Raw genomic sequence first — 16,980 nt, 5'->3', positions numbered from 1 at the left:
GACCATATTGGAAGAGGAGAGTTCCTGGGGCTAGCCATCAAGGGGCAAGTCTTTATCTTATTGGGACCTTCAAGAGGCTTGAAATTTGACAAATTTCTAACAGACCCATTTCAACTTTCAATAGTGGATAATGATCTTTCTCTGTAGAGTCAGCACATAGAAAGTTTTGAAATACTGGATTTCAAATTGGCAGTTCAGATAAGAACGACATATCAGATGTGTCCAAGTAAAGAGCCCTTATCTATGCAGTGAGATTTACATTAAAACCTAAGAGCCACTTAGAACATCTATAATTCCTGTTATCAAGGTGATTCACAAGAATGCTATGTGGTGTGGAAATATCAATGCTGTTCACCAACTATGTAAGCCTTCCACCTTCATTAAACATATTAGGATTGTACTTTTCTGCCTTCTTCCAAGTTGAAGAACTTCATGGTTCTTAGTTGGATTGTTGAAGGTGTGTGAACATGATGTATGTCACTTCTGACCCAAAGCTGTTAAGAGTCAGTGCTTTTCCTTTTTCTGACTTAGAAATTGTGAAAACAGATCCTGAAATGACCAAAGGGGGACAAACCTCCCTACTCACCTGCACTGAGTGAGTGAGAAATAAACCTTGTTGTCCTGATTCACTGAGATTTAGGATGTATTTATATTACAACAGTGTAACCTAACCTAACCTAACTGACACAGAATACATCTGGGAAAATGAAATAAGTAGTTTGGAAGAGGAACAATATGACATTAGAAAAGATTACTAAGAGATTAACAGGATCTCTGAGTTTATAATTGCAATGGAGGCAGGGCAAAATTGAGAGACTGATAATTTAAATATAAGTTATAGATCTCTTCTCAGTTTAATGTAAAGTACTAAAGACATCAAAATGATGACTGAAAAGAAAAAAGATTGGAGGATAGAATGAGAACATTATATGTATACTAATAATTACATATGTATTAGTATAATTATATGTAGTATACAGGTATATATATATACATGTAAGTATATATGTGGTATGTATATAGTATGTGATATGTAGTTTTATTTGTATATCTATAGATAAGTGTATATAATTATATGCTGTATATGTGTAAGTAGTTATATTTAGCATTTATATATATATTGTTTCAAAGTTTTACTTGGTTTTTGTATGTATAAATGTTAATATAAATAGAAAATTTCTGAAGGCAAGCATGGAACATAAGCAGTTATCAACAAATAGAGGAAATTTCGAAGCTAGAATGAAGGCCTTCAATGATCATATTGAAAGCAAAACTGCTGAAAATAGATCAACTCCTAAACTTGTCTCCATGTATGGGTCACACTTTTTAGTTGCAAACTAAAGAATATGCTTTTGCCAGTTTAAGCAGAAACAGGATTTATGAAAGAGTATTCTATAGCCCACAGGCTCAGTCTCGGGCTTGAGAGCACCATACATAGTCAGAAATAATATCTGACCATCTATCTGGCTTTCCCTGGGAGTCAGCAGCTTCTACAGTCCCGAGCTCTGCCACCATCACCCACAAGCACCACCTCCAAGTGCCTAAGGTTTTACACTTCTGACAAGTCCCAGGTGATACTTAAAATGTCAGTTGGATGATTCTCTTGGGCGCAGGTGCCTCCCTGTTAGGCTTACTTCTGACTTCGAGTCCCTTGAGGTTGCATCTGATTGGTGGAACGTGAGTCATGTGCTGGAATCTCGGCTACTAGAAAGTCGTAAGGAGAGGGAATTTCTGGCTTCTGCCTTACTTGGGAAGGTAGGATCCACACTGCAGCTAATTACTAAATATATTTATAGAGAGGGTGATCACAGATGTTGAGTGGCCCTCACATAATGAACATTAAACTATACGTGTTGACATTTTTAGTACTTCAAATAAAATGGGAAAAGTACTGGATGCTTCCAGATGAGAGTATTATAAAAAAGAAGATTGGTTATCATCAAAGGAAAATATCAAAGGAATTCAAATTGCTAGAACTCAGTCAAGTTATATCTATAGAGTTGTAAGAAGAAAGTATTGAATCAGTTATTCTGTTAGGAGCATTTTGTATGGATGAATTTATTCAGTGTTCTCCTAGAACTAGAAGCTAGAAAGAGCACAAAGATACTTGATAAAGGGAGGAATTCCAGAGGCACTAAAAACAAACCTTACCTGATTCATAGCATTCATGGGCATTGGCAGAAAATCTTTTTTAATCCACTTAACAGACTAAGGGAAGAACAAAGGTAGCATTTACTTAAATATCTCCTGTCTGTCTGGTACTATATTTTGCATTTTATATCTGTCACTCTCTTTGTTATATTCGCACATGTGTGACATGGAGAACAGTATTCCCATTTTACATATGAAGATACTGAGGCTTAAAGAGAGTCAATATTTCTCACAGGTGGTAAAGCTGGGATTTGAATTTAGTGTACTCTGGCCAAGTATAATACTGTTTTCACTGTGTCACATTGGCTCCCTCATGTCTTTGTAGCTGGGTGACTACCCAGAGGCTGTGATTCTTGAATGTATTGTTGGAGAAAGAATTTATAGAGTATTAGGTTACCAAATATGTAAATCCTTAATAGTAAGATCCTTCCAATATTATTAAATTACCTCTTTATGATAAATTTTAGAAAATAGATTTACATTCATAGGAGGGAGAATGCCACATTTGTACTCTTAAAGGGATATTAAGTTTTTAGAATGGTACAGTGTCTGACAAAGGACACACTTACAGCTGAGCTAAGCATGAACTTACGGTTTTTCTAGGACTGAGGGCCCAGGTTGTCATTGCTCCCTGAGGTGGTAAAGAAAGCAAAACTATACTGCACCAACTGGTTCCCATTGCTTCCCTGACTTCTAGAGAGCAGAATGAACATATGGAAAAAATAGTTACCTTTAAGTTTCTGTGCTCGACACAATCTTACGTAATTAAATATATTAAAAGTCAAGAACTTAAATGTACTAATTTCTTTATAAATTCCACTGAAAGTGATTTAAAATTTAAATTCTTAAGAGAAAAAGGAACTGAATCAGATTATTTCTCAAAGTAGATTGGGAACGTACACACATGTACACACACACACACATATGTTGGATATATTTTTTTTTCAAAGCTCTTTAGGACTTTCTTCTTTAATACTTCCAAAATTACCAAAAACCCCTCGAAAAGTCATTGGATTTTTCAATTATAAATTGTACTGTAGTGCCAACCTTTGGTCCAAAGGGGGCTTATTTCAACTAAGTTATAATGGGTTGGAAGGTCTTTAAAGCAAAGGGCAGTAGCAGATGAGGTTGAAGGTAAGCATCTTCCAATCCAGTGCCTTTCCAACAGTAACGTGCTTGTGGATCACCCGGGGATCTTGTTAAAATGTACATTCTGATTTAGTATGTTTGGGTGGTGCCTAAGGTTTTACACTTCTGACAAGTCCCAGGTGATACTTACAATGTTGGTTCTCGACCACCCCTGCAAACAAGTTCTCTCTTGCCTCTCTTCTTTCCACCCCTCCCAACTCCTTCTCCCCACCCAAGCATTACAAACTGAACATAAGGAGTTATTTACTACATATGAACATTATAATAGTTGACATTGACAATAAATATTTCCTCCCTTTTAATTTTCCCAGTGCATTTCATTATGGGATCTTTTTAGACATAGGCTTAACCTGTCCTTAGCAGCCCTGAAGGATTCGAGGCTATGAAAGAATGAGCTCAAACTCTCATGGGGCATCAAGAAGTTTCGAACTCCGAGGAATCTTTTGTGAAATTACACCATCAGCCTCTTTTCTTCCATAAAAGATGGTGAATCTTTTATGTTTTGAACTGGGATGGATACTGACAGATCATAAAGCTATTTTTGATGTCTTGACAGAGAGGTTTTGGTTTAAGATGGCTTGGTGGTCATAAACAATATCTTCTAGGAGTTTCATTATAAGGATCTTTTCTACTGCATTGTTTTTATATATGTGTGACTCTAGTTTTGCTATTTTAAGATTTTTCACACATTTTTATGTCCTTGTTTATCTCAATTCTACTTCTATTCCTACTATGCATTTATCAATTAGAATTAAAATTTAGTGCTGCTTTGAGTAACTTAAGCTACACTTCAGTTTAGCTGTTGGCAAGAACCCAGGAAAACTCAGCTACTATTCATTTTACTTTCATGATATAAGGACAGACAGTTTTCTAGTTAGAAAAAGAAGGAGGAGGAGAAGGAGAAAGAAGAAGGGGGGGAGGAGAGGGGAGAGGGAGAAAAAGAAAGCTTATAGGTTATCTTAGAATAATCACCAAGACTTTAATATATTAAAGTATTATCTTTTGTATGAGTCAAACAGTGGTTATTGTCCATATTAAATAATTTTTAATTTAAAATTGACAATTCACAGCTGCTAATAACTATAGTCTTCTAAATGCTACTAGTTTTTATTTTTTATATTTTCAAGGAGGGAATATTGAATTTAGCAACCTTTAATTTTATAATCCTCACAGAATACATACAAATGTATGTAATTATAAATGATTCTCTTAGATTCCCCTCAAACATTTCACAGAGTATATTATTTCACAATATCATTGATTCCCAAATTTTCTTTATATATATTTTTAAGAATATTGGGCCATAGAAATCGGAGGGGGAGTCGAACCATGAGAGACGATGGACTCTGAAAAACAAACTGAAGGTTCTAGAGGGGAGGGAGGTTGGAGAATGGGTTAGCCTTGTGAAGGGTATTAAAGAGGACACGTTCTGCATGGAACATTGGGTGTTATGCACAAACAATGAATCATGGAACACTACATCAAAAACTAATGATGTAATGTATGGTGATTAACATAACAATAAAAAGTAAAAAAAAGAAAAAGAATATTAGGCCATAAACCTGTGTTCCAAGAGATACTTTATTATAAAATAACACCAGGGAGGGGAATTAGATATATGAAATATATTTCTATATTTTTAACAGATACAAGTTTCATAGTCCCATATGCAAAATGGAATTCTATAGTAATCAGATAATGATGTTTGTGACTTTCATTACTGTTTGTTTTACTCTTAGCACACCTTTTCACTGATGGCATAAAAACTGAATTTAAAGACTTTTAGGGACGCCTGGGTGGCTCAGTTGGTTAAGCATCTGCCTTCGGCTCAGGTCATGATCCCAGGGTCCTAGGATCAAGTCCTGCATTGGGCTACTTGCTTGGCGGGGAGTCTGCTTCTCTCTCTCCCTCTGCAGTTCCCCCTGCTTGTGTGCTCTCTCTCTCTCTCTGTCTGACAAATAAATAAATAAAATCTTTTTTTAAAATGAATAAAAAATAAAGACTTTTAAAAGATAGCACAACTCAGTGATTTCTTGGGAATCCAAGGTTTACATCACAGTCCTGTTTACAAATACCGTGTAGGCTCTTTCTACTTTCTTACCTTTCCTGGTCTTAAGAGGCCACAGATAGTGTGAAAGGGGGAGGGCCCTACATATATGATTGGCAGAAGTTGGCAATGAGATAGAAGCTTCCATCTGTGTCTCCAGTTGATAAGCCTATTCTTGGCATAGATGATATGGGACATAACCTTATGTTGACTATTGCAGGGGCAAGGGGATAGTCACCAATCTGGACCTAGTGTAGCTTCCTGGTATGAATGATTTTTATCACTCATTATCTCATTCCTGGCTTTGTAAAGTGTGTTGTGGTCAAAACACATGGTTGTCTACATCTGGCCTGGGAGATTTCTTGGCAGAGCCAACTGCTTTTCCCCTTTACCTACTTTCTGAGTTTTCTACTTGGACACATGGGAAACTTACGGTTGCCTTCCATATCTAATTGTGACCCTTCCCTAAAAACGGGAGATGGTGGGGGTAAGGAAGTGAGTATCCAGCCCTCTTCTCATTTTTCCTCATTCCTTATTTTTTTTGCCTTTCCCCTCAGTTTCTCCCCTTCCCCCTTTTAGGGGGTACACAAGGCAAAACAAAACAGTACATTTCATTCTGTTCTTAAAACTGTCGTCTGCTCAGTTTGGTCTACTGAAGTGCACTTCCATCAATATGGGAGATGGAGGTGGGCGGGAAGTAAAACCTGCAATTACAAATGTCCTCCGTATTCTCCCCTTTTCAAATCTTATCTCTTACACTTAAATTGTGGCTTTTAAACATTATAATCAAAAGGCAAGTTCTCTTCCTTTCTTAGTATTTGATGTAGAAATTGTTGGGGTCAACTGCTACAGAACAATGTATCACATATCATTCGGCTACATCCCAGTATATACAAAGATATCAGCATGATCCTGTGGTTCAGATACTTCGCTGTAGAGTCTGTGATCCAGATCAATCACTTTCCAGCTATATAACTTTGGGGGAGTTATCAACTTCTCTAAACCTCATTTTAACCATCTGTAAAATGGGGATAGTAATAGCAATTCCTTCATGGTGTTGCTGGAACATGGAATAATCAGTTCCTGGTATTTTGTAAGTGACACATAGAGGATTTAGAAATTCTGTCCCAGAGAAGAAATAGTGAAGAAAGAAAGGATATGGGTATTCAGGAAGAGTTATTCATCAGCTTCTTTAAATAATTCTATCCTAATAGTCTTGGCAACCTGAGTCCTGTGGTCTGTCCTAACAATGCAGTGGTTGCGGTTCTTGACAATTCAAGAATCCCCTAAGGAACTAGCAGAATATTGTTAATTTCCTTAGTTTTCAAATATTGATTAATGATTCAATCATCTTTGCAATTAAGATTTATTAAGCACTCCCATGATACTTCTTGCAGGCGAGTGTGAAATACAGCATACACTGTGAAGTGGACATTGGACAGTTCCTCATGAGTTTTCTCTCTTGTCTAGAGAATAAAACAAGAAAATAAATGAACATTTGGTGGGTAGAATTGACACACTCTTTCCCCTACTGTCCTAGAGTGAAAATTAATTTTCACAGTTATATGACAAATCTAATAAACTCTACTTTTTTTTCTATTTCATTAGAATATCATCAATTCTACTTCTAGCTTAAGAAACTAAGCCTTCTAAACTAGATGTTTCCTTTGGGAATTAAACCACTAAAGACAATAAAGACTTTAAAAATGAACAACCATTTCGGGGGAGAAAACCTTTTTTTTTTTTTTTTTTCATTTGTGTTGATTATTATTTTAAAGGCATGTCATCCAATGAATTCCTCAGTTTCTCTTTGATCCTTATCTACCTGATGAATTTGGATGTCCGTAAAGATGAATATTAATGTTTGCTATGCTTTCCATGTTAGACATGTATTGGTTGATTTTGCTTCAAAGTAACTTAACTTCTTTGTAGTATTAAGTTACTCTAATTTCCTACCTCCCTGCCTTTTATTTTCCTCTGGAGAAAACCCTTCCAGGGCATGACCTAATGAATTCTGGTTCAGATTTCCAAATGAATTTGAACCAAAGTGATTCTATAATTTGGTGGAGGGAACCTTCATTAAATACCCTAGCAAGGGAATTTTTACTGTTTCATACCAGACTAAAGTACTTTTCTTGACATATTGAAATTGAACTTCCAACATTTATGAGAATATAAATTGCAACAGCACGTTGTAACTGCCATGAGTCCAGTAGAGCCTTAGGTCAAGGGTTTTTACTTTCTCTATAACCCCATTAAAAATAGCAGTGTTTCTAATTATTTTTCCTTTAAAAATTAGAAAAATATGTCCTGGTCTCCAGAGAGATGTTATCTTCAGTTATTCCTATAATTTATATGGTTGCATGGGATATGTCTTTATAGTTTTTATTTGCACTTGACGAAAGTGCAAATTCAATTTTATAGGCTAGTGAACCTTCTCTTTTAAAGACCGAATGTGATTTTCTAATTGAGAGAGTTAATTTTGTTTCTCCTCTTTATTCCTGACCTCTCTGTCATCTTCTCACCTCAAAAGCTTCTTTCCTCCCTGATTCCTGCCTGCCCTGTTTTGGTATTTATTTATTTTGTATTCAGGTATAATTAACATACAGTGTTACATTAGTTTCCAGTGTACAATATAGTGATTAAATATAATGATTAACCGTTTCTGTACATTAGTGCTCTTCAAGACAAGTGTACTCTTAATACCCTTTATCTATTTCACCCATCCACCTACCCAGCTCCCCTCTGGCAACCACCAGTTTGTTCTCTGTATTTAAGAGTCTATGGGGGGAAGCTTGTCTCTTTTTCTTTGTTCGTTTGTTTCTTAAATTCCACACATGAGTGAAATCATATGGTATTTATCTTTCTCTCCCTGACTTAGCATTATACCCTCCATCCCTCTAGATTCATCCATCTTGCAGATGGCAAGATCTCATTCTCTTTTATGGCTGAGTAATATTCCATTGAATTCCATCAGAAGCTTCTTTAACATCACAGTTTCAATAGAAACTACTCCATTTTAATTGCAGACCCCAAGCCATTTACTATTATTATTCACATTATAGGTGTGCTGTATGCATCATCTGAAGTTGAATTTGACATTTTTCATAGCATTTCTGTACTCTGCAAATAGAGTCACCAGTTAGAGTACAACTGCAAGAGCTTCTAGCCCTCATTACCTACCATCTTTGAAGATTTCCTGAAGCAGCATGGCATGGTTGAAAAACATACTGTGGTTTTGATGGCTAATTGGCCAGGCTTCTTCAGGACCCTGACATTTGATTTCTCCTGCTAACCAGTTGGCTGATCCTAGGAGTTTGCTTTGAATTGCAAGAAGAGCCAATGTATAAACTTACTAAAATTCAGTGTGTATCTTATTTATATAAGTCAACAGCTCCACTCATGGTATTTGGTGGTAGTCAAGAGAAACTGGCTATTTCAAGGATGACAGAATTCACTAAAGCCAGAGAACATAGCTTGAATCAGCAGGAAACAGGGTAGCCTCGGAGGGGTCAAGAGGAAGGACATGCAGTAGCAATTCTTTACAGGAAGAGTCTGATCAGGATATAGCCTATTGCTTCCACCATTGTCAGTGAATTCTAGCCATCCTTTCATCTTTCTGTCTCTCATTCAGAAATGAAAGCCCCAAGCAGGAACATCCAATTAGCTGAGTCTATGTCATGGGTGCACTCTGGTGCAGAGAGCAAGGAGAGAAAGAATCTGGCCTTTTTTTTTTTTTTTTTTTCCCTGTAGGCTGCACACAATGGAAGTTTCCCCAGCTGAATTGGAAAGAAAATGGACTTCTAGATAGATATAGAATTTTTTGACATTTTATTTTTAAAAATTAAGATTTTTCTGGGATATCCAGTTGAACCTGGAGAATCCCAACCCTGTAACATTATCTGGGTTAGCTTGGAAAATAAAAATAACATTTCTAATTGCTAATATGTAAATTTAAACTAATAATAACTATTGAATAGGATTACGTTGAGATACTATTTATAATGCCTTAAAGACAATAGGTCCATTGCATGCATTCAATTTCATGTACTTTTTCTGCTTTAGGCAACTTATGGTTTGATTGGTATAACTGTAATATTTTTAAGTTAATATTATCTTGCTGCATAATGATTCTGGTTCACCTCTCTGCAATTTTAAAATAAATGCTATAGTTTGATTTTTTTTTCTTTTTTTTTAATCTTTAACAGACAGGCCAGCCTCAACGAAGCAGCCGAGAAGTATTATGATCTGGCGGCTAGACTGAGACCTAATGTAAGTACCTTCCTAATGAGAAACATTACTCAAAGGGATAGATTCACAGCATGTGATAGCTTTAGATATAGAAGCCTCATGATACTGGGCTTTTTCTCTCAGATCTCTTATTCTGAGTACTCACTAAATGGCTAATTCAGCAATCAAATCTGCCAGTCTCAAGCTTCTTTTCTTTTTGCAGAGGTACACATTGCTGTTTTCTATCCTGTGTAAAGCACCATATGGTTTTATCATTTGAATACAGGTTTTAGCATTATCAAATACTTGGCATTTGGTTGGCTTTTAAAATTAGTTCCTTGAAAGTGTTTTTTGCTGTGGTGTTAAATACCTAAGGACCTCTAACATCGTGAGCTTTTTTTCTGATGCTTACATTCGCTCAGACCTCGAGCTGTGCCTCTACCTCTTCCAGAGTCCTCATTTCTAATAACTGTGCTTTTCAACTTTTATCAAGTATGTTTTTATTAGAATTTTTCCCTGGGTAATCACACTTCCATAAAGTGGGATGGATATAAATTAGATCATTACTATTGAAATGGAGGAACCATTTATGAGAAAATAAGAACTGGTTTATATCTGTCTTCTAATAAGCACTTTTTTATTCGCTGCACATCACTGACCTCCAGCACATTGCCTTTATTCTCATACACACAGCTCTGCATCCCCCTCCAACACGAAAACCTTCTCCCCTTACTCTCTAGGTCTAGACTGTCTATTGAGAAATGTAATTTTGAAACAGTAATGAAAGTGCATGTGTGATGTGACTACAAATATTGGGATAAGTCTCATTTCTATACGGTAACTCATCCATTGGGCAAACATCTATAGAGTGCCTGCTTTGTGATAGGATACAGAGATTTCATTCCCTAAAAGACCCCATAATGTAGCAGAGAACACTGAAGATAATCAGCTGGTTGAAATACAGTGTGGTGATTGCTACACAGAGGTATATGCAGTCCTATGGGAGCACAAGAGGAGAATTAATGCTCCCTAAATGCAACCCACGGGGGGTGGGGGGGTAGCTTTTTTTTTTTTTTTTTTAGCAGAACCACATATAATCTTAGCCCTGAATGTCAGTGTCCCCAATTTCATTAATTACGAGGTACTTCAAAAAAAAAAAAAAAGAATTGGTGACCTGTTTGCAATGTAAGAAAATAATTTAATAGTTATAATGATAAGAACAGTAACAGCCAAAATTTATTGAACACTGATTATGTGCCAGGCACCGTGCTAAGTACTTCATATGAATTCCCTCATTCATTTCTCACAACCCACAGATACTTCTGTGGTCCCATTCTGCCCAAGCCCAGAGAAATTGATAACTCACTCAGTATCACAGTTGATAAGTAGGATCACATTGTAACCCAGGGCACTTGGTGCATAAGAGAAAGCTTGATGGGAAAAATGCAGTTGTATTGTAGGAAATCCAAGCCAGAAGACTAGGAAATGAAAATAATAATGGTCCTCTCGTTTATGTACCTGTTAAGTGCCAAGCACCATTCCAGGCACTGGATACACAGAAGTGCACAAGATTGAGTCCCTGCCCGTTAGCATCTTACAGTCTAGTCTGAGAAGATGAAGTAGAAAAATAAGTAAAGCCTATATGGTATCAGACAGTGATAAGTGCTTTGGGGAAAAATGGATCAGGAAAAGAGTCAGGAGGTGCAGGAGGAGATAGGCAGGAGGCATAGCTCTGTAAATGCCTGAGGTGGGCATCTTTGAATAGTATTTCTAACATTTCAATATGAGATCTTTAATTTTTTTAAAGATTATTTATTTTAGAGAGCGCACACGTGCACACAAGTGCAAGGGGGGGGGAGGGCAAAGGGAGAGTGACAGGAAGATAGAGAGAAGCAGACCCCAATTTGGGGCTCAATCTCAGGACCCTGAGATCATGACCTGAGCTGAAACCAAGAGTCAGACACTTAAACAACTGAGCCGCCCAGGTGCCCTGAGATCTTGAATTATTACAATTTCACTGAAGGTAAGGATCAGGGATTTTTTTTCCTTTCCCTTTTTTTTTTTTTTTTGTCCTCCTCACATTGATTAATATAATGCCTGTAATACACATAGTAAATACAATGTTAAGTTCAACCTTTACTCATGGAGTATCAGTCACTTAAGTGTCACTTTTATTTTTGTTAAGTAGTTGATCACATGGTCTTCTTCAGCATATTATAATGGATTAGTGAGAAAAGAGCTATCTGAGCAATCTGACTTGACCTAAAAAAATGAAAAAGACACTGAGGCATCCCAGATTTAAGCCAGACTCATGAGATTGTTTATTTTACATGGCCAGCAAAATCATAAAATCAGTATTTAATCTCCCAACTTAACGCCATTTTTTCTGAAACCCCCACAAGTTTCTTCATAAACATACTGCAAATTGTTTTTGAAAAATGTGTTTATTCAAATGCTACTTCCTTTATCTGGTAAGAATAAATTAAGTATTTTATGGATTTGGATAGAATAGGAAGCTCAAATTTAACAATAAGTAAATGATGTTACAGTTGTGGGTCAACTGATGGGGTCTTTCCCTAACCTGTTTTGTGAATTGTGTTTTGGTTTTCTTTTTTTGTGTGTGTGTGTGTGTTTTGGTTTTCTGTATGTAATCTAGATAAGTAAGATGCTACCATGGCAAGACTCATAAAGACATTGGCAATAATAGAAGTTTGTGTTCGGAAGCAAGGAGACAAACAATAGCCCACGTAATGATTTATTAGTGGTTAGCATCCAATCCAAATTAAAGCATCCATCTAACATTTATCTTGATCATAGCTGTTCTTCCCTTTGTCCTAAGAACATTCTATGTTATTTCTGTGCTTTCACGGAATAAATTTCAGTTCCCTGCTTACAAAGGACCTAGTAAACAGACCTCCTTTCCCCTTCTCTTTTTCAGTACTTTCACTGTGTTTTCAATTTTTGTCTACACAGTAATCTAATCTTATTTTTCAAAAGGCATTTTCGGGCGCCTGGGTGGCTCAGTTGGTTAAGCGACTGCCTTCGGCTCAGGTCATGATCCCAGGGTCCTGGGATCGAGTCCGCATCGGGCTCCCTGCTCTGCAGGGAGCCTGCTTCTCCCTCTCCCACTCCCCCTGCTTGTGTTCCCTCTCTCGCTGTGTCTCTCTCTGTCAAATAAATAAATAAAATCTTTAAAAAAAAAAAAAACAAAAAAAACAAAAGGCATTTTCTTCTATTGTTTAAATGTCCAACTATGACGATCAGGAGCTGTATGCGGGGGACCCTGTGGGGTGTTTTAGCAATGTTCATGTCAGATCATGACTCTCCAAAGTAAAATATGTGGCTATAACCCTGTCTACTACTACTTATTATCATTGTATTAAAAACATCATTATTTGTGGAATATATTTCTCTTTTAATAAAATACCTATTCTGTTTTTTCAGTAAGTCCCATGATGAATTTCTTTATTTTTTTCTATTCTACAAAAGCCATATTTTTTTCATACAGTTTGCTTTAAAATTGCTAATGGACTTCTTGGAATATTTTAAATACATAGAATTCCAGTGATCAAATGCTAAAGTAATCAAAGTCTAAATTAGCAGGCACATGTAATTTTCATTGTTAGATTATGATATTGTCTCTTCATCAGAGATATTCAATACATTGTCATTTACTAAAGCATACAGTTAGAGAAATATATTTATTGCTAAAATGGTACCATTAAATTTTTAATCCTATTTATTTGATTTTTTGGTGGGTAGGAGGGAATACTCTAACATTAAACCCCTACTACACTAAAACATTTTTATAATGGGAAAATTCTACCAAAATTGCCATTTTTAAGTTTTTCCACTTTTAGTTTTTCATTTGTGTAAATAAAACTGATCTCTCTGTGAGGTTACTTAAAAAAGATAACATTCTGTCTTCTCTCTCACTTATGCACATCAAAAAATGCTGACTCTTGAGGACTAGAGGGAACATTTAAATGAAATAGTTTTGTTCCTCCTGTGGGAATTAGGCCAAATTCTGCATTAACTTATGGATTTTTAATTTTTTTTCTAATGTGAAGAATGGGAAATTTGCATAATACAAAGTCACCCACTTGTACTTGGCTTTTAGAGAACTCTGGAAGTTAGAAAGGGGTAATTACTAATGATCAGGTCTATATATCTTGTATTTTTCTGGATGTAATTGTTTTTAGTCTGATTTAATTTAAGTTATTTTTTTTATCAAGTTCCAGCTTTAAGACTCTCTGCCAAGTGCAGTAGGATTTTAAAGTTATGAAAAATGACCCCTGACCTTGAGAAATGTACTATCTAATATGGGGAGGCAATGGAGGAGAGAACGCATGGATCCAAATCCTCACACTTCAGGGCAGTAAATATTATATAAGAAGTACGTTGTGAATGATATAAGGTAGTGCTAGAAAAGTGTGCAGGAGAGAGAAATTACTTTCAGCTGGATTGGTCCTAGAAGGCATTGAGTCAGAGTAGGAAAGTTAATCATGAAATGATAGGATGTTTGTAGGGGAAGATTTTAGCAGGAGGAGAAAAGAGAGAATTCTGGCAGGTCAAGGCCTATGCATGAATAAGGATATGGAGCTGAGAAAACATGAGCTAGGCACAAGAAACAGTTAGCAGATAAAGTTTATATTGCTCAGGGTTAGGGGCAGAGAGGACAACTAGGGGAAGATAGAACTGGAAGTGAAGATAAAACCAGATGAAAGGCATTGCATACCATACCAAGTGTTAGGAGTTTGTATTCCAGAATTAGGTCGAACAGGATGACATAATGAAAGCGATAATTTAGGATGGCCATTCATATGATGTAATGAAGAATGTGGGTTGCATTTGGGAAAGTAGAGATGAAAGATGCCACCTTGGGAAAACCAAATAAAAAGTCATTTTAATAGTTTTAAGCAGAAGGTATAATCTGAAAGTACAGAAACACAGTGGAATGGAAAAGAATATGCAGGGGAAATAAGATTATTTGATGGCATGAAAATAGGAAAATTAGTTGGCCCGATGAATGTTCCAAAATTTTGAATATAGGTAACTTGGAAAAAGAAAGACCCTAAACAAAAACAGGGCAGTCAGAAGAGTGTGTTTATTTCAAGAAAAAAAAATGTTAAGTTTGGATCGAGCAGATTCTGAGTGAGAAGTGGGATATTATAATTATTCATGGGACATTCCTATCAAGTAGGCAGTTGGGGGAAAGGCCACAGCTGGGAATAGGGGTGTGAAGTTATTTGCAAAAAGGAGATATAGTGCCAAAGGAGTGGTTAAGATCAGCGGGGAGAGATGTACAGAAGTAGAGAAGAGAGACGATTTCAAACCTCTGGGAATCTCTACATTTGGAATGTAGGATATGAGACAATGATAGGACATAGAAATCAGTGTTAGTGAGCAATTCTCACGGCTACTAAAGGTAAAGGAAAACAAAGACTGAGAATGTCCACTGACTTCAGAGAGTAAGATGCCCCCAGCTACCTAGTGCAGCTTTGTGCAGGTGATGTGGGCACAAGTTTGTTATGTGTGAAGGAAATGGAGAACTGGCAACAGAGTGTCAAATGATTCTGTAAGTAAGTTTGGACGTAAGTGTAAGAGACAGGGAAATAGCAAAGAAGTATTAAGTATAGATTTATCAAATATTAAAGGTAGGTGTTAAGAGATTGTACATGTGTCTAAATAGAAGATTAAGAATGTGTCCAAGTAGAGGAGAGAGCAAAGAAATACCAATGATCTTCAAAGATCATTTTCTCCCTAGAGACTGAAGAACAGAAAGTAGACTGAAGATATAAAGGGGGAAAAAAATTAGAAATAGAGGGGGCATAAGCTGAGGTAGTAAATTACTTCTATCACAGTTACTTGCTTATCTGCTAATGCTGTGGGAAGGAGGAGAGAATTTGAGGTCAAAGACCTGTGAACAGTGCTTATGCTGAGGTACACAGTAGGTCGTAAGTGATATAGGTCTGTCATATCTGTCTGTGATAAATGCCAACAGAGGTACAGTCTTGTGAGATATGTCATTTGTCATTTTGTGATAATTTTACTTTTATTTATTTATTTTCATTTTTTTTAAGTAGGCTGCACTCCCAATGTGGAGCCCAACACAGGGCTTGAACTCATGACCCTGAGATAAAGACTCTACATCTGAAACTAATGATACACTATATTTTAATTAATTGAACTTATTTATTTTTTTAAAGATTTTATTTATTTATTAGAGAGAACGAGCAGTGGGGAGGGGCAGAGGGAAAAAGAGAGAGAGAGAGAAAAGCAGACTCTCTGCTGGGCAGGAAGCCCGATGTGGCTCGATCCCAGGACCTGGAGATCATGACCTGAGCCGAAGGCAGACACTCAACTGACTGAGCCGCCCAGGTACCCCAATTAATTGAATTTAAATAAAATAAGAAAAAAAATCACCTGAGCTGAGATGAAGAGTCGGATGCCAAACCAAGTGAGCCACCTGGGTGCCCCCTTTTGTGATAATTTTAAATGAAGTTTTGAAATCACCAGTAGATTACTTCTCATTTTGACTCAACCTCTCTGACTTTTATGTTAGATGTTATATTCAGAGATTTAGATCTCTAAGATGTATTTTATAAATGTTCTATCATGTGCAGTTATTATATATGAATTAAAGGGGAATCTGTTCCAAGGATCAGATTATCTAATAGAAAATTACACATTATACCTTTCTTAGGCACTTAGAGCATAAATTATTTCAAAGCGTTATTATAAAATCAAAGCCAGTGTTACCCATTTGGCCTCTTTAGCAATGATTATATGTCAAAGATAAAATGAGAAATACGGGATTCAAAGAAATGAGCTTCCTATATAAGAGTTGCAGCTGTGTTATGAGATAGTCAACATATTTTACAATGTATTACTTTCACTGTGGACTACCCTTTTTATGGTAAATGTGGTGGGGTGGGAGGGAGGGTGAGAGGAGATGGCTATTCAGTAGAAATAACCACTAAGGCTGGGATTGGGTTGGGGGAGACTGTTAAGAATTAAGTATTTGGGCAGCACTGATGGAAGGGATAGAGAATATTTTGAAAATAGCTGTTTACTGAAGGGAAAGATATTCTCCCACCCTAAATAGAACAAGAGACCATGAAATTAAGTTAAACAGGACAGATTCAGATTTGACTATAAAAGAGATTTTTGGAGGAATGTCGTTTTGTCGGGGTCGGGGGAAGGGAGGGTTAATAATAATTTGTCTGGGAAGCAGTTAAACCACATTTCTGCTTGTAAATGGAGGAAGAACCATATGGCCTCTTCCAAAAGTTTCCACAGCTTCTGTGATGTGGGAAAGTTATATACCATGTGTCTGTTGACTTTCAAACGTTAATAATATGTGGAGCCCAGAACCACCAGATTGACTTCATGAGTAAAAT

The 16,980-nt window shown here is 36.5% G+C and overlaps 1 protein-coding gene across 1 annotated transcript in view; it reads left to right on the top strand.

Moving 5' to 3' along the window:
* The window catches only part of TMTC2 (transmembrane O-mannosyltransferase targeting cadherins 2), a 395,147-nt gene that overhangs the window by 331,077 nt on the left and 47,090 nt on the right, over window positions 1-16,980 (top strand). The window contains exon 11 of the mRNA XM_045872892.3: window positions 9,556-9,619. Within this exon, the coding sequence (XP_045728848.1) occupies window positions 9,556-9,619 (64 nt within the window). The remainder of the gene's footprint in view (window positions 1-9,555; window positions 9,620-16,980) is intronic.

This window comes from Mirounga angustirostris, unplaced genomic scaffold (assembly GCF_029215605.1).
Source record: "Mirounga angustirostris isolate CCGP_5_RB_7025 unplaced genomic scaffold, mMirAng1.0.hap1 SCAF_5, whole genome shotgun sequence".
NCBI classification, from domain to species: Eukaryota; Metazoa; Chordata; class Mammalia; order Carnivora; family Phocidae; genus Mirounga; species Mirounga angustirostris.
Note: the sequence above shows the minus strand (reverse complement) of the source record. Positions and strands in the feature narration are given on the sequence as shown.